Genomic DNA, 24,972 nt, shown 5'->3' with positions numbered 1-24,972 from the left:
AGTGCAACCAGCCACTAGAGAGACCTTTTACCCCCACCAAATCCTCAGACCAAAGGGGCAATGCTATCCTCAGACTATGTCCTCCGACCAACTGCTTCAGACTGTGTTTCCAAACTGTACTGAGCTCTTGTCTCTTTCTGCCTAATATTCCTCTCTCTGCCCAGCCATATCCTTTTGTGTCTGTACCTCCCTAGTGCTGGGATTAAAGGTGTGGGCCACCACCATGTAGATGCGAGGAATCAAACCTGGTCCTCTGCAGGAGCAACAAGTGCTCTCAACCATCTCTCCAGCTGTGTATCTCCAGCTGTGTATCTCATCTTTTATAAAGAGTTTTTACATTTAAATTTTAAAACTCATGTTAATTTCCCTTGTAAACAGAGTCTGCTCCTTCATTTCCCAGCTGCCCATCAACCTCTCTGAAGTAACTGGTGCTGCTAGAAGCAGACATAGCTCAGTATTGAGAAAAGTCTAAATTTTAAAAACATTTTAAATGCCATATTTCTTAGTATACCTATACATCTCTTTACATCTAGAAAACCTAACTAACATGACAAGTTTGACTATTATAAATGACTATTAATCCGTATTTTTAATTATACATTGCATTTTTAAATGAGCTATACAAACACATGATACCTTCAGCAAGAGTAGAAATATACATATAACAAAGTTGACCTTAAATTTATATCAATAAACCAAAGTCCATACCACTGTAAAGTATTCATTTCTATATCATATCCCCCATATTTTTTTCTTTTTTAGAAATTGGCAGAGACCATTAGACATTTACAACCTTCTAAAATGAAAATAAACACTTATAAACAATCATTTTGGGAACTTGGTCACAGTTTTTTTCAAACTGCTTTGTTCTGTTTGTTGGGTGAAGTATTTTTAGGGTTTATAGAGACCTTTCAGGGGGTCTTGTTTTATCAAACCATATTAGCCTGAAAGGAATCCATAGTTTCTCATCTTTTGTAGAAACAAAAGCAGAACCTCTTTCTCAAAGCAACACATTTTGAATTCAAGTTACCTTTATGTTGGTTTAGCTTAGCAGCCCCCAGAATTAAATGTTTTTCTGCAGTCAAAAATTTAAAGAAAACACAATAATATACATAATCCAGACTCTTTGTGTATATTTTATCTTCATGTGGCTTGTTTTTGTTACTCCTTTAATCTATGCCTGTCTGTACTTTTATGTATTTTACTGTCTCTTTAAAGACTTTGCTTTATTTTTTATAACTGTCTATATTTTTCTCTCTCCCAAGCCTATGTGCATTTGTTTTAACACACTGTGTCTCTAATTTAGAGGTCTTTTATGTCTGAATTTGTTCTATTATGTGTTTGAAATCCTTTTCTGACAAGGAGCATTTGAAAATGGTAAGCAGTGTGGTCCTGGTAGCCCTGGATGCTGGCTCTGCCTCTTTTGGCCTAAAATATTATGGAGGTTTTTTATTGCCTCTGCAAGCCATGCTCCTTGCCCCAGCTCCAGAGACGCAGAAGGTCTATGGTGCAGCCCACAAGCAGAGCCTATGAGAGCCTATTTGAAAATAAAAGATGCAGCTACCAAAAGGCTGCACTTGGCTCCCATTTTTGTGGGTCCAGAACATTGCCCACCCTGGGTGCCATTTTGTAAATGGGGACTGCTCATTCATTTCCCGGCCTCACAGACCTGAATAATCACACAAAAACTGTATTGATTACAACACTGTTTGGCCAATATCTCAGGCATATTTCTAGCTAGCTCTTATAGTAATCTGTGTATCGGCATAAGGCTGTGGCTTACCATCAAGGTTCCAGGTCTCTCTCCTTTGGCAGCTACATGGTGTCTCCTGGACTCTGCCTACTCTCTCTCTGTATCCTTTCCAGCCTGGCTATATTCTGCCCTGCCATAGGCCAAAGCAGCTTTATTCATTAACCAATAAAAGCAACACATATACAGAAGGATATCCCACATCATCCCCAAAGAATGATCTAGGACCATTAACCACCTCTACTGGTTTTACCAAAGTTGTCATATTGATTATTGATATTGATATTGGCTATTGTGATGGCTATTCTTGGTTGTCAACTTGACTATATCTGGAATGAACTACAGTCCAGAAATGGAGGGCACACCTGTGAACCTGGTCTTGAGACAGGAAGACAACATGCTTTTGATCCAGATCTTGAGATAAAAAGACACACCTTTAATCTGGGCCATACTTTCTGCTGGAAGTCTCTATAAGGACAATGCTTGTTTTCCCTCCATTGCCAGCACATCCATTCCTGCGCTGGCATTGGAGCCTACTGCCCTGGGCTTCCTGTATATACCAGCTGAGACACCCAGCCTCATGGGACTGAGCAACTACTAGATTCTTGAACTTTCTATTCACAGCTAGCTGTTGTTGGATTAGGTGGAATGTAGCTTGTAAGTCATTCCAATAAATTTCATTATATATAATGCACACATATAAATGTATATAAACACATATAATATATATACATATAAATACAACACACACACACACACATATATGGAGAGAGAGATTCATTCCGTAAGTTCTATGATTCTAGAGAACCCTGACTAATACAATTATCCTTTCTGTTATTTTATCCCTTTAATCAGCATACTGGATATGTGGCCAAGCTACTTAGCCTGTTTGGACAACTGGGGTTGGGATTTTTTTTCCCTTAAAATTTTACTTTTACGGGCTGGAGAGATGGCTCAGCGGTTAAGAACACTGCCTGCTCTTCCAAAGGTCCTGAGTTCAATTCCCAGCAACCACATGGTGGCTCACAACCATCTGTAATGAGATCTGGTGCCCTCTACTGGCCTGAAGATATACATGCAGACAGAATATTGAGAATACTGTATACATAATAAATAAATTTTTAAAAAAAAAATTTTACTTTTACTATAAGTCAAAAGGAAGCTGGGCCAGTTTAACAACTTTTGTTTACATGGGCACTTACAAGCCAATTTAGTATTGAGTAAATGATATAAAAACATAAATACATATAGACAGTCTATGTAAGGATAGATATTTTTACATTATCAGTTTGTATGAGGAATACATATATTGGAGTCTCGACCATCATTGAGATGATTAAGACTCTTAGTGCTCTGGATTGGGCCAGGGTGGGGGCTCTATTTCTGACCCTTGTAGTCACTCGGGGATACTTTTCCAAGAGCGGCCGTGGAGCTAGCCTTTACTACGAACACTATGATGTCCCCATATGCGTGTCCTATTGGTACTTACCGGTCACATAACTACTTCTAGCCAGCCCCAGACAAAGGCTCTCTCTCTCTTAAGCCATCAGTAACAGAACTGGAAGATTTTAGTAATTTTCAAGGCTTGATCTCTTTTTCTTCTTTCTGTATTTTTAAATTTAAATTTGAAAAGAACAGATCTGTGTCTGTACATTATTCCTGGGGTGTCTCGTGTTTAGACGCATATACAGACATCAGGCAAGTACACTGTTCTCTTTAAGCAGGGATGACAATGGTCTCCACCCGTTGACGTTCCCAGGGCAACACTATTCCCTGTGATCGCAGACCGACTTGTTCTTGTCATCTCTAAGCATTCTGGTTTTTCCCCCACTTATGCCGCCTTTTCCTGTTTTTTCTTCCTGGTTCCAAGATTATTCCTGTGCCCACACAGAAGATCACTCATTAGATTTTGAAATCTCTGCCACATTAGTGAATTTTAAAAGGCTGGATTAGTGCTTTGTTTTGCATTTGATTATCAGTAATAAAGAACTGGTTTCCTCAGGATTATTGCTAATTTATATTTTTATAGATGTGTGATTGATCTTTTTTTGAAAACTTGGCCTTTATTTTGTCAACCATTTAGTGACGTTTTAATATATATATTTGTTCCATTTGATTTTTTTTTCTGGTTTCTTTTACAAATTTACCTTGCTTTCTTCTTTTTTGTTTACATTACAAAAGTAATAGATTCTGAATGCTAAGTTTTGTTTATTTGCTTGAGGCTATATAGGCCCGATAGACCTCAAACTCAGAAATACGCCTGCCTCTGCCTCCTGAGTTCTGGAATTAAAGGGATGTACCACCATACCCAAACTTAAACATTAAAAAAATAAAAGAACAGGCCAGCTGGTGGTGATGCACACCTTTAATCCCAGCACTTGGAAGGCAGAGACAGGCAGATCTCTGTGAGTTCAAGGCCAGCCTGATCTACAGTTGAACTAGAGTTTCAGGACAGTTAGGTCTACACAGAGAAACCTTGTCTCAAAAAACAAAACAAAACAACAACAGATTTAGAATATATATATATATATATATATATATATATATGTTGAGAGTCTCATGTAGGTTTTACTCATTGTACAGCCAAGGTCAACCTTCAGCTTTTAAGCCCCTGCCTTTGCTCCAACACCCAACAAAATAATTTTTAAAATACTGAATGAAGCCAGGCAGTGGTGGCACACGCCTTTAATCCCAGCACTCGGAAGGCAGAGGTAGGTGGATCTCAGTGAGTTTGAGGGCAACCTGGTCTACAGAGCGAGTTTCAGGACAGGCTCCAAAACTACAAAGAAATCCTGTCTCAAAAAACAAAAACACAAATAAACAAAAATACTGAATGAAGTGGCGCTTGTGGCACACACTTTTAACACCAGCACTCAGGAGGCAGAGGCAGACACGTCTCTGTGAGTTCAAGGTGAGCCTAGTCTACAGAGTGAGTTCCAGGACAGCCACTGGCTCTACACAGAGAAAACCTGTCTCAGAATACTGAATGAATATTGAAAATGACTCACATTTTAGTTTAATTTTTTTTTAGAATTTGGCACATATTCCTATATATGTTTTTTCCTACCCACATTCTACCAATTACATTTCTTTTCCAAACTGAAATTATAGCATAGCTTTTAACTTGAGTCTTCACTAACTACTCAGTCCATTGTACTCTGACTCGTGGAGCAATGCTTTGTTTCTTTATCTAAAGATTATGATTACTAATGTGTGCATGAGTGTGGGCAGGCAAGTGCCATGGCACAAGTGTGCAGGTCGGAAGACGGCTTTTAATAATTGGTTCTCCATCTACTGTGGTTTCCAGGAAATGAACTCAGATCGGCATTCTTGGTGGCAAGAACTCTTAATCTGGCCTTTTATAGTCTTTCTAATGGTTATATACTATTATATGATACATTGTAGTTTTTAACGTTTTTATATTTTTACCTCTATATCATTCAGTGTTCTCCCTGTCATTCAGGAGATCAGTTCAGGGTCTGAAATCGCTGGAAGCACTCTATCACTGAGCCACACCCTCAGTCTTATTCAGCCTTTTTGTTTTGTGTTTTGAGACAGGGTCTCACTTCTGTGGCTCTGGCTGTCGGGAAACTATGTAGATTGAGATGGCCTCGAACTCACAGAGGTGTGCCTGCCCTTGCCTCCAAATCCTGGGATCTAAGGCACATGCCACTATACCCTGCTGCCAGCATATTTGTAGTGACATTAATTTTGTGCTGGTCTGGGATGAAGTTTTTATTTGCACTGACGTTTTTGGTGCAGTAGGAAAGAACCTGTCCATGGAATTTCATGTCCTCAGAACTGTCTCTTGTTTTTCTACCTTGCAGAAAATCTGTTCGTTTAAAGGATAAGGCTCTTGATTCCACTGTACAGTGCTCTCATGAGGACCAAGCTAGAAATTACAGGGATTTTGTTCTGCGAAGAGGTGCAACTGGGGAATATACGGACCGGGGTAGTGGTGGGGTGGAGGTACTTTTTATTGACCTGGAAATGCACTTTTCCCAAATTTGCCCTCCTAAAAGCCCAGACCTTCCCAAGCAGGAGTGCACGTTCTCCTCTGGCACCTCACCCCGCATTACCTCATTTCCTCGGGCTTTGAAGTTTGGGTAGGAGCCATCTTTTTCATCCTTTGTAACCATACAGAGCCCCTACATAGGAGGTGGACGTCAGGATAGTCAGGGCAGTTTCTACCGACAGATATTTTAAAAAAAAACACTTAAAAGTTTGAAAGACATGGATAACTCCAGGTATCCCCAAAGAAAGCCCTGGATAAATCCAGGTTACCCCCACCCCCAGCAGGAAGAAAATAACCAAAAATCTAACCAGGAAGAGAAGAATCAGGAATCTAGCATTAGCCAGTTTAGTGACTGTGTTTCAGGAACTAGCTGAAGATAAAGTTAGATTGTAATCTTAAGAATAATCTTGAGAAACAGGTAGTTTCCCCCTTGTGATTGTTATTGTAATGTGTTTTAGGAACTAGCTGATTATGACCTTGGGAGTGGTCCTGAGAGGCAGGGAGTTGCCCCCTTGTGATCTTCACTGGTATTTTCGGAATTTTCTGTGACACACTCCCTGCCAATTCCGGATCACTGGGCTGTGGTTTCTTCCCTTAAAAATCGCTTCTCCCGGTCGAACTCTTCCCCTGTGTGGGTTCTGAGTCTCGGCCCCAGTGCACTGGTTCCCGTCGCATCTCATCATTAAAGCCTCGTGTGATTGCAGCAAGGACGGTCTCTCGTGAGTTACTGGGGGGTCGTGTTATCCCAAGACTTGAGAGTCTCCCCAGCACTGGGGGTCTTTCAAGTTCTTTCTTGCCTCGGAGGGGAACCTCAGTAGTGCTTTTTCCTGCAGTTTGGCCGATGGTGTTCGACCTAGCGATCGCTGGGCCCGCGGGTCCTGAGACGCAGGCAAAGCGGTGTGAAGGGTTCGTTTTTGTTTTTGTTGTTCCCCCAATTCAAGGATCAGCAACCAAAAGTACAAGAATCGAAACCCATCTCCTGTCGCAGTCACGGGAGCCCAGCAGAGGTGGGACTAGCAGGGCCCTGCGCAGGCGCGGGGCTGCCGGCGGCAGAGGGCGTGGCCGCCGTGTCCATTTTGCTGCGGGCCCGCGTGGTCGCAGTCCGCGGAGGTGAGCGGCGTCCTGGGGTGGGGGTGGGGTGGCCGAGCCGCTCGCCGTGGGCCGCGGACACCTGCGTGGGCGGAGGCGGGCAACGCGGCGTGGCCACAGTGGCCGGGTGTCACCGTGGGGCAGGTCCGCGCGCCGCTGGGGAGGCGCCCCGTCCAGAAAGCCGAGACACCGCGAGCTGGCTTTCTCTTTTTTTTTTGGTTGTTGTTGTTGGGAGGGGAGATTTAAAAAAAAAAAAAAAGAAATGGAGGGTTAAAAATGTGGATACGTGTGTATAACACCCTTCCTCCTTTTTCTTTACAGCATTGTCTAGTTTTACAGTTAAACGTGGGGGAAAAACAAAATTGGCTTTTCCCAGAGAAATAGTAACCTTGCCGAAAACACCTGCTTGCCGGGGACAGAGGTAAACGTATTTTCCTTTATGTTCTGGTGTTTATTTTTTTTTAAAGCCACATTTTATTAGTCCTGGGACCATTCCAGATCGAACTGCAGAGAATATGTCCCCATCCACCCTCCTTCAGTGATAGGTGGTCTTTGTTCTTTCCATATTTCAGAACTCAGAATCCATGCGTGTCATTCTTTTCCTTGGCAATTACTATCCATAATTTAATACAGCTATGCCGTAAAGGAAGAGAAGGGATTCGGCAGCATTTCTTTTGTGAGGTTTTTCTTGAGTTGTCCAGCTACTGGGGCAGTAGAACGGTGTGAGTTTCCTGCAGCTCTCGCTAGCTTTGCATGTTGGGCACTTTTTAAAAGTAGAATGCCATTGTATAGACATTCTTTCTGCTAGAACTCTGGCATGTTGGCTGGTTCCTGGTTTTGCTTTAGAATGATTATTTGTTGCTGGGGAAAGAACCCAGGACACCTTGGGGTATGTTAGCCAAGTACCTGAACTACACCCCTGCCACTTAATACTGAGTATAAGTTTGATACAGCCTAGGATCACCTGAAAACAGTCTCAGTCTAATAGGTTGGTCTGTGAGGGATTGTCTTAATTCACACAGGAGGGCCCAGCACATTGTGGGCAGCTCTATCCCTAGGCAGATAAGAGAGCCAACTAATGAGTTTGAGTTCAACGTGGTCTACAAGAGCTAGTTCCAGGGCAGTCTCCTAAGCTACCCAGAAACCCTCTTTTGAAAAACCAGAGGTGGGAAGAAGGGCAAAGGAGGGGAGGAGAGGAAGAGAGAAAGAGTGCCTGAGCCAGCTAAGCCTGTTATGGGTCAGCACACAGCCAGCCAGCCATGGTGGATTCTTGATGGAGCCTGCTGTGCTTTGTTGGATGTCTGTGAGTTCCATGGTAAAAGACAGTGTTGTGTGGAATAACAAGCAGTCTTGTCTTGAGTTCCTGCCCTGACTTAACTCAGTGATAGGTTGTGACCTGGAAGTGTTTTATCATAGTGACAGACATGCCTACCCCCAGAAGATACATTTCTTCAGGCTTCTTTCCTCCCCTAGTACTTCCTTAATTTATGTGTTTCTTGGTTTACCTACTACTTTGTACCAGTTGACTTAATTACCGATGTGTCCTTATAACTGCAGACTGCTCTTTCCATCTGTGTGCTTGCTTTTTGTTGGCACTGGAATCGCTCACACTGCAGGTGCTTTCCCCGGCCCCAGCTCTGCCCTGTGCATGTGTGACAGGCTTTCTGGCTGCTGTGGGACAATGGTTTGTACCCTGTCACTTGTATTATTTTAATGAAATGCTGATTGGCCAGTAGCCAGGCAGCAAGTATAGGCAGGGCAATGAAAACAGGAGAATTCTGGGAACAGGGAAGGGTCAGTTTGCAGTCCTAAGCCAGATGCAGAGGAAGCAAGATGAGAATGCCTCGCTGATAAAAGGTACCCAGCCACGTGGCTAACACAGACAACAATTATGGATTAATGCAGGATGTAAGAGTTAATAAGAAGCCTGAACTAATAGGCCAACCAGTTTATAATTAATGTAGACCTCTGTGTGTTTCTTTGGGACTGAACGGCTGCGGGACTGGGCGGGACAGAAACCTCTGTCAACATCTGGCCCTTCTTCGGCCATGCTTCTGTGTAGCTGGTACCCAGTGTTTTTGCTTTGGAATCATTGTCTAGGAGTATTAAGCTCTGTTGAGCCCTGTTCTTATGCTCTAATATAACACTTTAAATGTCTATTTATAATTTCCATAGTATTTATATACTGGTATAGTTAAGGTTTATATTATGGTTTATGTAAATTTATAAAATTTCCTTTGTATTTATTTTCCAGTAATATGAAGACAGTACTATAGATAAAAGTTATGTGTGAAAACCAAAGAGTTTTAGAAGAGATTTTTAGAAGTTTTAGAAGAGCTTTTTAAACTTTGTTTTTTAAAGATACTGAACTCATTCCTCCACCACGTTAATCCTGGGGATCTAAACCAATGCCAAGTACATTCTCTGCCATTTGCTATATTCTTAGCTCCTAGAATGAATTTTTTTCTTTTTTTGTGACAATTACCTACATTGACCAGGGTAGCTTTGAATGGGTCTGCCTAACTCTGCACTCTGAGTGCTGGGATTGGATGAAAGACGTGTGCCACTGTGCCTCTGCTAGATACTGAGTTTTTGACTTTCTGGATAGGGCTGCATCCTAGAATTTTGAAAACCTCAAGGTCTGTGCTTTGGTGGTAGAGGGGCTAAGTGAGTTGGGCTCTATGCTTTTACTTATGAAGTTAGGGGTTAGCCACATTGGTTTTGAGCCCTCAGCTTACATTTCATCCCTACCCTTTTGTTCTCAAGATATATACTGTTAGGATTTGGGCATTATGCTGGCCCTGTCACCTGACAGGATGAACTTGGGCAGTGCCCTAGCCAGCTCAGGGTCCTATGGCTGCTCCTTGTGCTCAGGTGCAAAGGTCCCTTAAGAAACAGGCTTCGCCCACTCCTGATCTCTTTTCCACTGCCCTTCTGAAGAGGCTGGCTGGTCTCTTTCTCTCTCTCTGTCTCTTCTCTTCCTGTCTCTCCCTTCCCTTCCCCCAGTAAAACTTCCACTTCAGTTCCATCTATCTGCCTGGCCATGTTTGTCTCACCCGTGTTGTTTACAACGTATAGAGTGTAGGTGCACACTAGTGACTGATTTCAGTTGTTTACAACGTATAGAGAGTGTAGGTGCACACTAGTGACTGATTTCAGTTGTTTACAACATATAGAGGTTGTGTAGGTGCACACTGGTGGTGACTGATTTCAGTTGTTTACAACATATAGAGAATGTGTAGGTGCACACTAGTGCTGACTGATTTCAATTGTTTTACGCTTAAACCCAGGTGAGTAATCCAAGTGCTGGGATGAAAGGCATGCACCATCATGCCCAGCTCTACACCCTTTCAGAAAGACACTTGGCAATCTGTAGAGTTTGCAAATGGCTTGCTAACACTGTTCCCAGGATCTGAGCTCCCGTCTACAGGACTCAAGTGGTAGAAGAGAACCAACACCCATTAATTTCACTCTTACTCCACACATGTGCAACACGCATGCACACGTGCACACACATACACAGACACGCACAAATAAAATTTAAAGATGGGCTTATTCCTTGATCCGGTATTGCTCTAAGGGAACTATCTAAGGAAATGATCAGAAATTAAGAGGTTTTAATTAAAACTTTCCTAAAAGGCTTTTACTTAAACAGTACCATTCTAAAAGCAAACGGAATGACAGGTAAGCAATTAGAAAGCATATCTCTAAGGTGGGCGATCGTGTGTTTGAAGAACAGACACTGAAAGGGAAAATGCGTATTTGTAAGTAAAACTGGTAACAGAACTGCATCACACTCTAGGATTAAATAACAAGAACAAAGGTGGTCAGAATGAAAAGGAGAGGGAACCAGAGGCAAAAAAAAACTTGTGGGAAAATGGAGAACACAGTAACAGGGAACCGGAAATTTTAAGGCAGTCAAATAAGATGAGAAGGAAAATGTGAAGTTTACAGTAGTCATTCAGTCATAATCATACTGTAAAGGCTGCTCATGCATTCATTTTATCCTAAAACTCGTGATCTTCTTGCCTTAGCTTCCCGGGTGCTAGGATACAGGCTTACCCCACCCTGCTGAGCTTTGCATTCATTCTTACATACAAGTTAATCTTCCCCTTAAAAAATCTATTCTGGGAGCCTGTGAGGTGGCTCATGGGTGGAAGCACTTGCAGCCCAGCGTGGCAACCTAAATTCCATCCCCGGAGCCCGTGTGGTAGGAAAACCGACCCCCATAAGCTCCATCCCCGGAGCCCGTGTGGTGGTATAACTGACCCCCGTAAGTTGTGATGCCCCCATGTGTGCACACAGAATAAACAGTAGTTGTAAAAAAAGACAGTAAAACTGGAAACAAAAAGAAAAGCTGCTATATTATGCTTTGTGTCTTTGGGGTTTGTTTTTCAGTGCTGGACATTGGACTCGGGGCTTCAAGCATGCTAAGCAGGTGCTCTGCCACTTAGCCAGAGTCTAGGCCTCCCGCATCTTGGGGATTTCCATCTTGTCTTAAGGCATCTTTGTTTGAGATTTAGGAATTTCAAAACGGTTTAAATTTATCAGCTAGGAAGGCATCTTGGAAAGTAAGTTAGTAAACTACTTGGCTTACAGAATAAAGGACTGAGTTCAATTCACAGAACCCACCAATAAACAAAAACAAAAAGCCATGTGTCTCTTGAGTGCCTAGATTCATCTCCAGCTTCCCCTCTTTCTGCCCAGAACTCCTGCCTGTACCTCCTGTCTAGCTATTCCTTCCTTAGCTCTTTATTAAAGATATATCAACAGTATATCTTCATAGTGTACACATGCTCCACAACATTGGCCTGTGACAGGCACGTGCATGTGTACCTGCACACACACCCATGGACAGAATTACTGCGGCTGGGCATGCGTGTAGCTCAGAGGGAGACTCTGCTCAGCACGTGCACTGAAGGCTTTAACCCCTAACTCCGACCCCCAAATTATCTGATGACCAGTACAGTACAGAGTGTTCTACCCTATTTTATTATTTCGGTAGTTTTTATGTATCCCTAAGTAAATTTGGGTTAAGAAGTACTGATTACTGATTTTGGTTTTAGGTCTTTAGGGATGAAGGCCCGTAACAGATTTGCATTGAGAAATAGTGTTTTTGACCTCCACATACTTAAAGACTGAGGATTCCAGGAGCTCTGGTTTATGGATGTACAGAGTCTAGTTAGTGACTATATTAGAAATGAACTGAGGCCTTTAAAACACGTTAACTCATTCAAAATAACACCAGTAAAATCATTATATGTTACCAAACAATTTAGTAAAAATACCTCCCCACATTGTGATGCGACATTCTTTATAGGTCTGTAGCTTTCTGCCTTTCGGGGAGTCTCAGGGAGTCTCAGGGATCTCCACCCATGATTAGCTTAGGGCCTTGAACATGTCAAGTGAGCTTTCTACCAACCTTTGTGCTATAGCCCCAGCCCTGGATGCTTATTTTATTGGAAACAACTGTTCTGATTATTTTGATGAGCATATACAAGGGAAAATTTGCATCACACAAATTTGTGGTTGATAAGTGGAGTAGTATTTTAGTAGCTTGTTGCTCTTCTTCAGTAGTGTGCTGAGCCTCAACAAATAGCACCATTCCTTGCCATACTGTAGTGCATGGGGTCATATTTATTGTGAGCCTATTTGTCTGTGTTCCTTTTTAGATTTATTTCTGCAGTGTTAGGAATTGACCTCCCGGCCTTAGCAAGTATTCTACCACTGAGCTACACCTCAGTCCTTTCTAATATTTTAAGAGTCTTCTCTCTGTGAATGATTTATAATATTGACTTGAAATAGATCATTGTTTCACAGACCTGCAGTATTGACTTTTTTTTTTTCTTTTGGTTTTTTTTTTTCGAGACAGGGTTTCTCTGTGGCTTTGGAGCCTGTCCTGGAACTAGCTTTGTAGACCAGGCTGGTCTCGAACTCACAGAGATCCGCCTGCCTCTGCCTCCCGAGTGCTGGGATTAAAGGCGTGCGCCACCACCGCCCGGCAGTATTGACTTATTTTATAGTAGCCTTCATATTTATTAAGTTCACCATTTATCAGAATCTTTAATGGGACGCTTACAAGAAATAGATATACTTTGCAAAAATATGAATTTTAATGTAAAAACCCAGCATTTTCATTGTTGAAGTACTGTGTTCTGAAAGTAGCAACTCCTTCTCAAGATGTTCATCAGCTACCTAATCTGCATAGTGCTAGCTTACTAATAAAAGCAGCTGGCCTCTCTTGTAGCTTGGCCGTGTGGGCCGCTGCTCCCTTTAGACAGCGTCTGCTGGCACACAAGTGCTTTTGTGTGTAGCTCTTATTTGTCGTACATGTTTAAAAGCCGTAGACAAGAATCGGGATTTGACAAAATGAGTAATTTTTGCTGAATTGTCAAGATTTTATTATTTGTTTTTGAAGTCGCATCTCATAGTCCAGTCTGGGTGGAACTTGCTTTGTAGCCCTGTTGCCTTGAACTCATATCCTTTGTCCTTCTGAGTACTGGGATTCTAGGTGTGTGCTTGAATCAGCCTGGCGAAGAGCCTTCTCCCTGACAGTGGCTCCTCCCCTCTCCTCTGTGCCCCTGAGGGACAGTGAGTGGGGATGCCTTCAATGCCTCTTATAGCCTGGCAAAGAGCCTTCTCCCTGACAGTGGCTCCTCCCCTCTCCTCCGTGGACAGTGAGTGGGGATGCCTTCAGTGCCTGTTACAGTCTGGCTCAGCAGGGTCTATCTCCGTTGCTTTGACAAAGTCGGTGCAAACATCATTCAGCAGGGCACATGGGTATGGAAATGCTTTTGGTTTCTGTTCTCTGAAAGAGGGACACTTAGGCTCTGCTCGTCATAGAGAATTACTGCTGTAGTGTTAAGGATATAGGATGAGTTTGTTTAAAAACAATGAATAATAATTAAAAAAAAAACCCACACAACCAATAGCAGAAATCCACCTCATTCTTCCCTAGGCAAGGTTCAGTTAGTTCTTTTGTGCTTTTTAAACTGTGGTTCTCTTAAATGACTGTCGTCTGTTCTTTGAAATAGAAAATATGCCAGTTTCCAGTAAAAGCTGGAATAGAGAACATGCTTGGATTTCTATTGTGTGCTTCTGTCTTTAAGTAGCATAGCATTTTATACTTGTGGGCCCAGCGTAAAGAGCCCATTCTGTTGCAGACACTGAGACTCTGTTTCTGGCATCTAGTAGTCAGCTCTGTTTTAAAACAATGCTGGGTCCTGTTGGCTCAGTGTGCAGTTGTCCCAGTCTTAGCTAAGGCTGTTGTTAGGAAGCTCTCACAAAGGCCTTGTGTACAGGAGTGTGCTCTTGCCCCAGTGAGTTCAATATACTTTAGTATGCATGCCTTCCTCAAATTTCTTAAATCCTTTGATTATGTCGGCAGATCATTCTATTGGGAAGATAGTGTCTTGTAACTACTTTAGAGGGGCTTTCCAGAGCTAAATGTTTCTTTCTCTGTGGCAGGATGTGATGGAGCTGCTTGAAGAAGATCTCACGTGCCCCATTTGCTGCAGTTTGTTTGATGATCCCCGAGTTTTGCCCTGCTCACACAACTTCTGCAAGAAATGTTTAGAAGGGCTTCTAGAGGGGAACGTGCGGAATTCATTGTGGAGACCATCTCCGTTCAAGTGTCCTACCTGCCGGAAGGAGACTTCAGCAACTGGGGTCAATAGTCTGCAGGTTAATTACTCCCTCAAGGGTATTGTGGAGAAATACAACAAAATCAAGATTTCTCCAAAAATGCCAGTGTGCAAAGGACACTTGGGACAGCCTCTCAACATTTTCTGTGTAACTGATATGCAGCTCATTTGTGGCATCTGTGCTACCTGTGGTGACCACACTAAGCATGTCTTCTCTTCTATTGAAGATGCCTATGCTCAAGAAAGGAACGCCTTTGAGTCCCTCTTTCAGAGTTTTGAGACTTGGCGCCGGGGAGATGCTCTTTCCCGCTTGGATACTTTGGAAACAAACAAAAGGAAATCCTTACAGTTACTCACTAAAGATTCTGATAAAGTAAAGGAGTTTTTTGAGAAGTTACAACACACATTGGATCAAAAGAAGAATGAAATCCTGTCTGACTTTGAGACTATGAAACTTGCAGTTATGCAAGCCTATGATCCAGAGATCAACAAACTCAGCACTATTTTGCAGGAGCAGCGGATGGCCTTTAACATCGCCGAGGCTTTCAAGGATGTGTCAGAACCTATTATATTTTTGCAACAGATGCAGGAGTTCAGGGAGAAAATCAAAGTAATCAAGGAAACACCTTTGCCACCCTCCAATTTGCCCACAAGCCCTTTAATGAAGAACTTTGATACCAGCCAGTGGGAGAACATTAAACTAGTCGACGTGGATAAGCTTTCTTTGCCTCAAGACACCGGCGTGTTCGTTAGCAAGATTCCCTGGCGCTCTTACCAGCTGTTGATGGTGGTGGTTCTGCTGGGTCTCCTCGTATTCTTTGGTCCGACCGTATTCCTGGAGTGGTCTCCATTTGATGAGTTGGCAGCTTGGAAAGACTACCTTTCAAGTGTCAGCTCTTACCTGACTAAGTCAGCTGACTTTGTACAACAGTCTGTTTTTTTCTGGGAACAGATGACGGATGGGTTTTTCATTTTTAGTGAAAGAGTCAGAAGTTTTGGTTTGGTGGCACTGAACACTGTGGCAGAATTTGTGTGCAGATACAAACTGCTGTAAATCAACTACATAGCTCTGTTTCTTGATGGAAGTGTTAGAGAACACAGGAATAACACAGATTTGGGCAAGATTCCAGCCTGTTGTTTCTTTTAAAAGTATTCCTTTGATAATGTCTTTTATATGTTATTCAAACATCAGCATAAAACTAAAAGTGAAGTTTAGTAGTCCCACCCTCCCCTTCCTTTGAACAGAGTTCTGAAATAAGTGCTTTCCCTCTCATATTGGCTGAATTTGTCCTGTGATAAACGGCACATGACTGTATCTGTACCTCGTATCTCTTGAGCCTGGGACTTTGAGACCAGCCTGGGCAAGAAGTAAGAGTTTTAACATGGTATCCATGACGTAGCGCACACAAGCTAACATGTCATTGGTACAGGTAATGAGGTACTGAGTCATCGAGCAGACTGTCACATTCCAAAGTGAAGACCAGGAATGTGTGGGTTCCCAAGTTTGCTTTAGAGGAGTCTTTCTCATGACACTGTAAATCTTGTAAGTTTGGAAACCCAATCTCTCCGCCCTCTTCTTTTGGCCAGGCCTGACCTGGTAGTCCTACCTCAAATCTCCCAAGTATCGGCATCACAGTGATCTTTGGGAACTCTTCACTGAGGTGACACAGCTCTTATGGAGCTGTGCATACAGGCAGGGCAGCAGTTGGGAAAGCCATCTTTAACTGGTACCCAATGCTGCGGTTATGCTGTCAAGTGCATAGCAACTGTACAGCTGTAGGCTGTAGGCAAGTGGACTGGGTTCCTTCCACAATTGCTGTGACACTAAAGGATAAAGCCATCAGGTAAAGACTTGACCTCTCTGCTCATTAGAGAGAAAGATGGCCACAGGACAGAAGTATGTAATTTTCTCACCTTGCTTAGAATTCAAAGAAAACAAATCTTAAGACTGTTTTAGTACCCTTGTTTCTGTCATGGGAAAATGGGCCCATTAAGTTGGGTTTTAGAGAGCAGTTACCTCATCCCTTGATGGTTGAGAACTAAAGTGACCAGGGATGAGAAAAACTGGCAACACAACAGCCAGGGCTGTTACACAGAGAAACTGTTTTTGGAGGGAGGAAGGGCTGGGGAGATGGCTTAGTGGTTAAGAACACTGGCTGTTCTTCCAGAGGAGCTGTGTTCAATTCACCCACATGGCAGCTCATGCTTGCCTATAACTCAATCAGACACTCACATAGACAAACATGTAGGCAAAACACCGCTGCCCATAAAATAAAAATTAAAAAATAAAGCAGAGTATCTTCCTCAGCTACTAGCCATGAGACGGTCAAGCTGAAGGTGAGGTAAAGGTTGTTTATTCTTAGCCTAACTCCCGGGGTTCTAAAACCAGATTATGTTTTTTTTGTAAGCCTTTTCTCAGCCACGAGGGCTTGGTAAATGTCTGCGGAGAAACTGGTTTTCTTTTCCTAGTGATTTTGCTTGAAATACAGATTTATGTTAGGGTTTCATGGAGACTGATTTCTTCAGTGCTAGACGGAACTCAAGGCCTCACACATGAAGCAAGGGCTCTACCCCTAAACCACACTCCTATTGCAAGACTTTGTTTTGTATTTAGTGGATTACAGGACAGGGATCTATTTGAAATCATGAGGTATATTGACATTCTGTTTCACTTGCTGTTTCTGTTTTATACACTGCAAGTTCCCAAGCAACTCACATTTGCAAACACAGCTATGGATCCACTATTTGTCTTGACAATAGTTACCTTGGAATTTAGGTCGAGTTTCTAGCTCCACTTCCCTGTTTCTTAATCATATATAACATTATGGTAGCAGGTTGAGTTAATGGTTTGTAGCCTCTAATGAGAAGCCAGGAAGAATGAATAGTGAGGACCTGGTCACTCTGAATGTGGGAGGGAAGAGCTTTACAACAAGGCTCTCTACCCTAAAGCAGTTCCCTACCTCTCGGTTGGCAGGCATGGTAGATGGCAGAGACCCAGAGTTCAAGACAGTTAATGGCCAGATTTTTGTGGATAGAGATGGTGCTTTGTTTAGTTTCATTTTAGATTTTCTGAGGAATCGTGAGCTTCTATTACCGTCTGACTTTTCAGACTACCTTAGGCTTCAGAGAGAGGCGCTTTTCTATGAACTCGATTCTCTTGTTGAGCTCTTAAGCCAGCACCTGCTACAATCAAGACCTGCTCTCATGGAGGTGCATTTCCTAAACAGAAATACTCAAGCCTTCTTCAGAGTGTTTGGCTCTTGCAGCAAAACCATCGAGCTGCTAGCTAGAAGGATTACAGTGTTTGTAGAGCAACCTACAGCACTGGCCCGGAGCGGTAACCCCTTCCCTCCTCAGGTGACTTTACTTCCACTGCCTCCACAAAGACCTTCTCACCATGACCTGGTTTTCCACTGTGGCTCTGATGGCACTATTGAGAACCATGCTGGAGTCAGGTATTTTGAATACTGAAGTGTCTCTTATTCCAGTTTTCTGACATTTTCTCTCAAAACTGAAAGTTCTTTATGCTTAATACTCTTTCTGGCCAAAAAAAAAAAAAAAAAAAAAAAAGTTTATTCAGACTAATGTTTTGTTCAGCTAGAACAAGTAGGTATTTTCTAAACTTGGGTCCTTTCAGACTAAGAAGGTATTGTGGGACAGGTAATAAACCAAGACTGCCCAGGGAAATAGAAACTGTTTTCACTGTAGTTATAAGAGGAACTGATTCTGTAGATTATATTCCATTGCTAGTGAATGGCTTAGACTGAATCAGCTTGTTTCTGGCTTGCACATAGGAGATGTTCTGTGCTTTGACCTGATTCCTTTACACACTATGCTTTTGTCTGTCTAGAACTTAAAAAGGATGACTGCCTCTTTATTTTATTTTAGATTTCTTTTTTGTTTTGTCTTGAGACATGGTCATATTATGTAGCTCTGGCTGGCCTGGAACTCTGCCTCTGCCTCTCTTGTGCTAGATTGAAAGTGAGCACCACCACTCCACCTGCCTCTCCTGCTCTTGGTTGGATCCTAAGGCTGATTTCTGCTCTATAGTCAGGGATACACTACCTCATCCTCTGTTAAAAATGTCTTAATGCAGGCCAGGTGGTGGTGGTGCATACCTTCATTCCCAGCACTCTGGAGGGAGAGGCAGATGGATCTCTGTGAGTTCAAGGCCAGTCTGATCTACAACAGGCTTCAAAGCCACAGAGAAGCCCTGCCTCAAAATAAATAAATAAATAAATAAATAAATAAATAAATAAATAAATAAATAAAAGTCTTAATGCTGTGTATGATTATTACCAACTATAAAAGCTGGTTTTAACGTTTAGGAGGAAACAAAAACTTTTTGTGTTCTATACTTACATCATTCAAAAGCAGGTACTCTTAAGAGACAGACATATTTTAGAGTGCTTAGTCTTTACAGTAGTGGTCAGGAAGGAGGCCAGTGGCTGTTATTTTTCCCACAGCACACCTCTTAGTCTCAGCTACCAACTGATGAACCATGAGCAGTATAACTTAGAATGACAATAAATCTATATACTTTCTATTTCCTGGTCTTCCAAAGAAGCTGAAATGTCATCTTAGAAATGGGTTTCAATCAAATAAGAACATCTAAGGTCCTGTTGTTGCCAAACTGCTTTACACTCTGCTCTTCGTTTTCATTGGGGGAAGAAGTACTTAAATAAGAGGAATAATGGAATTTGTTATTATTATTATTTATTTATTTATTTTTGAGACAGGGTTTCTCTGTAGCTTTGGGGCCTGTCCTGGAACTAGCTCTTGTAGATCAGGCTGGCCTCAAACTCCCAGAGATCCACCTACCTCTGCCTCCCAACTGCTGGGATTAAAGGCGTGTACCACCATTGCCTGGCTTAAATTTTAATTAAATGACCTTTTTAGCATCCCTTTTCAGAAAGTTAGAAACTTAAGGACAAATTGCAACCTCAGTTTTAAGAAGACACACAGTAGGTGAAGAGAAATCTTGGAAATACTAAATGTTCTTTTAAAATTTGGAGGAACAAATTATCTTATAAAACAAGGTTAGCAACTGAAATTGGATCATTCTTGTATATACACTATCAAGTGACTCCCCCCCCATTTGTTATGTTTCAGAAACAGCACAGAATGTTTTCTTTTTTTTTTTTTTTTTTTTTTTTGATTTTTCGAGACAGGGTTTCTCTGTGGTTTTGGAGCCTGTCCTGGAACTAGCTCTTGTAGACCAGGATGGTCTCGAACTCACAGAGATCCGCCTGCCTCTGCCTCCCAAGTGCTGGGATTAAAGGCGTGCGCCACCACCGCCCGGCTCAGAATGTTTTCTTTGCAACTCATAACAGATAATTTTAAAACCAGAGCTATTTCTTTAGTTACAGTTTTCTAAAGGGTCTCATGTGTCCCTGGCTAGCCTGGAAATCTGATTCATTTGTATCTGCCCCCTGAGTGCTAAGATTATAGACATATGTTCCCTCACCCAGTTACTATGTGGCGGTATTTTTGGTTGTTTCCAGTTTGGAATTCTTAATTTACACAGTGCCAGTTTCAGAATAGAGATATATTATCTATTTAAAGTGACATGGAAATAAGTGGTGATTGGGTGACAGCTCTGGTCAGAACCATTTTTGAGTAGATATTGGCAGTTATCTGTAATTTTTGCTAGTCTTTGGTCTGAGTATCTATTCAGATGTTTGTGGATGGTGGATATGGTAGAATAAGCCTGGCTGGCTTATAAGATCTTCAGTATGTTCTTAGCAGGCTCAGTTACTTGGTTATTCTCTCAGGTCCCTGGCTTGCATCTTTAGTTGCCTGTCATGTAACAACATACTACTTAGTTCAAGTCATGGTCTCAAAATTCTAGAGTATCTTTTGTTGTCATTTTCTCATATCTCCGTTTTACATTAAACTAGGTGGAAAAGTATAGTTGACTGCAGCTTTTAAAAAATAAGGTCTGATGGAACTCAGTGAAGGAGTCCTTGCCTGTCATGCACTGGAAGCCCTGGGTTCTGCAACTAGAGAGAAGTGCAGTTTTTCTGTTAGTTCATCCCTTTCTTGTGTCTTGAAATCCCTAAAGTAGTTTTGGCTCAATGGTTTGTTAAAGTACATTCTACCTTTTTTTTTTTTTTTAAACACCTATTACTTCCTATTTGTATCTTAATAGTCTTGTGATATTCTGTAACTTTCTGACAACTGTTTCTAGACTGTATAATTTAGATCCAGACTTTGGAATAGATGAAATGCTTTACTACTGTTAAAATCTTGCATCAAACACAATAAACTTTTTTTTTTGAGATGTGCTTTGTAGATCGATAATCTTTAGCTGTTGTTTTCTTTGCCACTAATGAGTTCCTGAACATAACCTCAGTTAGTAGTAACTAGGGATATGCTCAAACATTGTTTTACACTCATGAAACTACTTACAGCTTTGGTATCTGCTGGGAACTAACCTAAGCCGTTTTTCACATTTTCAGAACAAACAGCAGGAAGACACAAAAATATCCTTGATGGCAGATATCCTCCATATTATATTGCTATTACTAGAGCAAACATGGGCATTATTTTCTGGAGCCATGTGCTGGCTTTGTGGAGTACTTAGAGACGGAAGGGTTTTGCTTTCTTTATTTGTTTTTGGTTTTCAAGAGAGGGTTTCTTTGTGTAGCCTTGACTGTTCTCCACTCTGCAGACCAGATTAGCCTCGAACTCACAGAGATACACCTGGCTATGCCTCCTGAGTGCTGAGATTAAAGCTGTGAGCTACCACTGCCTTTTCAGTTTCAATCTGGTTTTTGACTACCATGTTTTGCTTTCCAATAATAGGCAACTGTTGATGAAAAGGTAGCAATAAAATGGAGTCTTGACATTTTATATCTTCAAATTTTAACCTGAAAAGGCTGGTTTGATGAATAAACCACGAGTTATAATGGCAGTACTAATAATTAGGTTCAGTAGAAAATTGTGAAAGCACAGTATTAATAAAAACAATTTAATAATCATTTAGTCAAATTGGGTAAAAGCAAACTGAAAAAAAATCCTGTAAATAAGTTACACACTTTCAAAAATTAGGGCAGTTCTTTGACAAAATTGCTGCAGAAAATAACAAATGATAAGGCAATGATATTAATTATATTCATAAATGTAACTGAGATGACTTGGAATCAAGTCTCTAATATATTTAGTTATTGATTCATATTTGAAAACGAAATCTCAAAGAAAATCTGTTAAATGTTATGGGTCAGTTTGAGGCCAGCCTGGTCTACATAATGAGTTCCAGGACAGAAGGGGTAAAAAGTAAGATTATGTCTCATAAAAAAAAAAAAATTATGTTGCCAAGCCCGGAGTGCACATCTGTAACCTGTAATCCTAACATTCTGTCTGAGGCAGAGGATCATGTGAGTTTCAGACTTGGGAAACATGGTTTAGGTACCTGTTTAACAAAGCAGACGCTTAGTCCCTTCCCGTTACAGGGTTCTCCTGGCTGGCATACCCTGCCCCCTACCCTAAACTTACCCAGCCCAGGGGTTGGACTGCCCTTCCCTATTTAATCTATCTTTTGGTTACCTGGTCCTTTTTGTTTACTCTCTTGGGCCTCCTGGTTGCTGCAGCTGGTTCCTCTAGCTCCACTCTCCCTTCTCTATACCACCCCCCATCCTCACATGACTCAGGGTCATGTCCACTGAACTCTCCCGGATGTCCCTGCCTCTGCTCTCTCTTTCATCTATAAACTTTCTCTTCCTTTGTATGTAGGAGCAGTCATGTTCCTTTCTTTTTTCTTTCTTTTTCATCAAGGCCATCCATCCTGGGCTACACAAGCCCTATCTCAAAAGAACAAAAAAAGAAAGGTATGATGCCTTTATCTGAGGTTGTAAATAAGTTTATATGTGTAGTTTTATTAGTTATTAATGGAATGCTTTGTAATCAAGCACTTCTTTGTATGTCTCAGGTACATTTCCATAAAGCCAGATAACCGAAAATTGGCGAACGGAACAAATGTCTTCGGCTTGCTGATCGATACTTTATTAAAGGAAGGCTTTCATCTGGTCAGCACTAGAATGCCAGCCTCTGGAGACAAAAGTGAAGGCTACGTCTTTGAAAGGATAAAACGCCCTCAAGTCCTTGGGGAGAATAAAACACCAAAACCAGAAAATACCACCATACCACCGCCATCCCAGAAGTAACACTGTAAAAAGACAGTAAAGGGAACATGCTCTTCTTGTTTGGAAATTCCATACCTGAGCATGTGTGCCATCAGATTTGGACTTGGTCTGACTTTGGATGTTCTCTTCTACCTGCCTTTTTGACCTGGGCAACCCAGCCCATCATGCTTAAAGCTACCCTGCAGACTCTCTCAAAACAACTCTGCACAGGGGGTTTAGCACTTGCTCCTTCAAAGCCTTTCACCATGAAATTCCATAGCTTTTAAAAATGGGCTCTGAACTGTGTCTGAGTCTAGTCATTTATTAGCTATGTGGCTTAAGTGAGGCATTTCTGTGTTTCAACTTTATCTATTAACTAGGGACAAAAGAGTATCCCCCTCATAGTTATGAGAGTGTTGGTTAAAGGGAACAAAGTTCTCATTATGTTGCCTGGCATGTGGTAGGCACTCAGTAACTGTTAATAATGATAATGATCATGGGTCACTTGCTTTCAAACCCATCTCTTCTCTGAGGCCTTGTTTTATCCCTTCCCCTTGTTTACCTGCAGTGTCAGTGACTGAAACCTCATGCATGTAAAGTGTCCTCTATGACTAACCTGTACTCCCCAGCAGGTGATCATTCTGCTTAGACTTGTATATCATCATAAAACCATATCTCCCTTACTTAAATATAAGATGTTTGAGAAGTTTCTAATGGTACTATACACACACACACACACACACACACACACAGTATTCTGCTAAACTTATAAATCAGACAGTATCTAAATTTGGTGAAAAGTTTTAGAATAACATTTAAAACATACATAATGACTTAGTTTCTCTCATTTTATATTTGTTATTTTTAAGCAATAGGATAACACCTAAAAAAGAAATAACTTCTAGTGTTTGCTTATAGTTGAGTGAAAAGCTGTTGTATGGAAATACTTCAAAGTTTGCAATTCATTCAAGAACCTTTTTTTTTTTTTTAAAAGATATTTGTATTAGTTAGGCCTTCTGTTGCTGAGATGAAATACCAGGACTGTTGGGGAGGAAAGGACTTATTCAGTGTGTACTTCTGTGGGAGTTCCTTGTGAACACCAGGGCTGGCAAAGAAATCCAGTTCAACACAACTTGGCCTGTGTTGGTTCAAATGAACCTGATACTGGGCAGTTTATTTTAGTCATATTTAAGTACAGTACAACACTGGGAAAATGTTTCCTGGTGACAGTTATCACAATAAAGCTTAAGGGTGGCTAAGGGTTTGCAAAAAAAACTCTTTTGCAAAGTACATGTAACTTCTTTAGTAAGAATGGGTTCTATAGCTTAAGGTCCTAGGGGAGGATATCTAGTGTGGTCTAGGTCATCATAGAGGTCACCAGACTACAAAGTACATGTGACATCTCTTCTAGGGACAGGTTCTGTTGACTGAGAAATAAAGGTCTAGGGCAGAAGAGTCTGGGAGGTGGGAGATTCAGGTGTGGCCAGGCCACGAGATTGTTGTTTTAAAGAGAACAAAGCTGAGTGGGTAGGGTGTATAGGGAGGTAGGAAGCATCTGCAAGGAACTTGGGGAGGGAAAACAAAAATATAGTACAGAAATTGTTTTCCAATAAAATGTTCAGGGGGTAAAAGTATTGAGCATAAAACTATCACTGACATGACACAAAATCATTTATAAAGAAGGAAATACACACAAAGTAATAGGCAGAGTGGCACATGACTACAGCCCCAGCTCTGGGAAACTGACAGAAAGGAGGACCCCAAATTTAAGAGATCCTTGAACTGTGTTTGCTGAGCTAGAGTGATAAAAAAAAAATGAATCAAACACATACCAAAAATGAACATTGAGCAGTGGCACTGAGTAGTCTCGGTCCCCAGAACCTGCCCATGCAGTCTTCTATAGCAAAAGGTTTGCACTGTGAGCCTAATCTGCGGGTCCACCGTGAGAGTTGAGAGGACTGCATCCATTATATTTGTTTCTAAAACAGGGGCACTTGGTTACCTGGCTTACAAAATGTTTTATGTTAAAAGCCTGTCAGTGGTGGCACATACCTTCAATTCTAGCACTTAAGAGGCATAGGCAGGCAGAGCTCTAAGTCTGAGGTTAGTCTGGTTGATCTATAGAGCGAGTTTCAGGACTGCCAAGGCTACACAGAGAAATCATCTTCAAAATAAAACAAAAAGTTCTATATTAAAGATCATCACATGGAAGCTATGGTGAACCTTTAGTGCCAGAAAGACAACCCCAAGGTGGCGCAAGCCTTCAACATGGAAGATGGGGGAGTTCTGATGGGGCTCAACAGAAAACACAACGAAGAAACTGGAGGCAATGTGGAACCTCTGATCCATCAA

At 41.6% G+C, this 24,972-nt stretch overlaps 2 protein-coding genes across 2 annotated transcripts; both read left to right on the top strand.

Moving 5' to 3' along the window:
• Window positions 1-6,836: 6,836 nt before the first annotated feature.
• Window positions 6,837-15,553, top strand: Trim13 (tripartite motif containing 13). The gene is made up of 3 exons (XM_057785738.1): window positions 6,837-6,875; window positions 7,176-7,275; window positions 14,322-15,553. The coding sequence occupies exon 3, from the start codon at window positions 14,328-14,330 to the stop codon at window positions 15,549-15,551; it is 1,224 nt and encodes a 407-aa protein (XP_057641721.1). The 5' UTR covers window positions 6,837-6,875; window positions 7,176-7,275; window positions 14,322-14,327; the 3' UTR covers window positions 15,552-15,553.
• A 1,791-nt stretch (window positions 15,554-17,344) lies between these two features.
• On the top strand, window positions 17,345-23,243 carry Kcnrg (potassium channel regulator). Its single transcript, XM_057785739.1, has 2 exons — window positions 17,345-17,952; window positions 22,428-23,243. The coding sequence occupies exons 1-2, from the start codon at window positions 17,375-17,377 to the stop codon at window positions 22,660-22,662; spliced, it is 813 nt and encodes a 270-aa protein (XP_057641722.1). The 5' UTR covers window positions 17,345-17,374; the 3' UTR covers window positions 22,663-23,243.
• Window positions 23,244-24,972: the final 1,729 nt, after the last annotated feature.

The sequence above is a fragment of the Chionomys nivalis genome, chromosome 12 (assembly GCF_950005125.1).
Source record: "Chionomys nivalis chromosome 12, mChiNiv1.1, whole genome shotgun sequence".
Classification (NCBI taxonomy): domain Eukaryota; kingdom Metazoa; phylum Chordata; class Mammalia; order Rodentia; family Cricetidae; genus Chionomys; species Chionomys nivalis.
This window is presented reverse-complemented; position numbering and strand designations above follow the sequence as displayed.

Excerpts from the sequence above, each read along its gene's own strand:
- Trim13 (XM_057785738.1), top strand. The coding sequence starts at position 14,328 with ATGGAGCTGCTTGAAGAAGATCTCACGTGCCCCATTTGCTGCAGTTTG.
- Kcnrg (XM_057785739.1), top strand. The coding sequence starts at position 17,375 with ATGAATAGTGAGGACCTGGTCACTCTGAATGTGGGAGGGAAGAGCTTT. Across the intron at positions 17,953-22,427 it reads GAGAACCATGCTGGAGTCAG|GTACATTTCCATAAAGCCAG; the intron begins GTATTTTGAATA and ends TGTATGTCTCAG.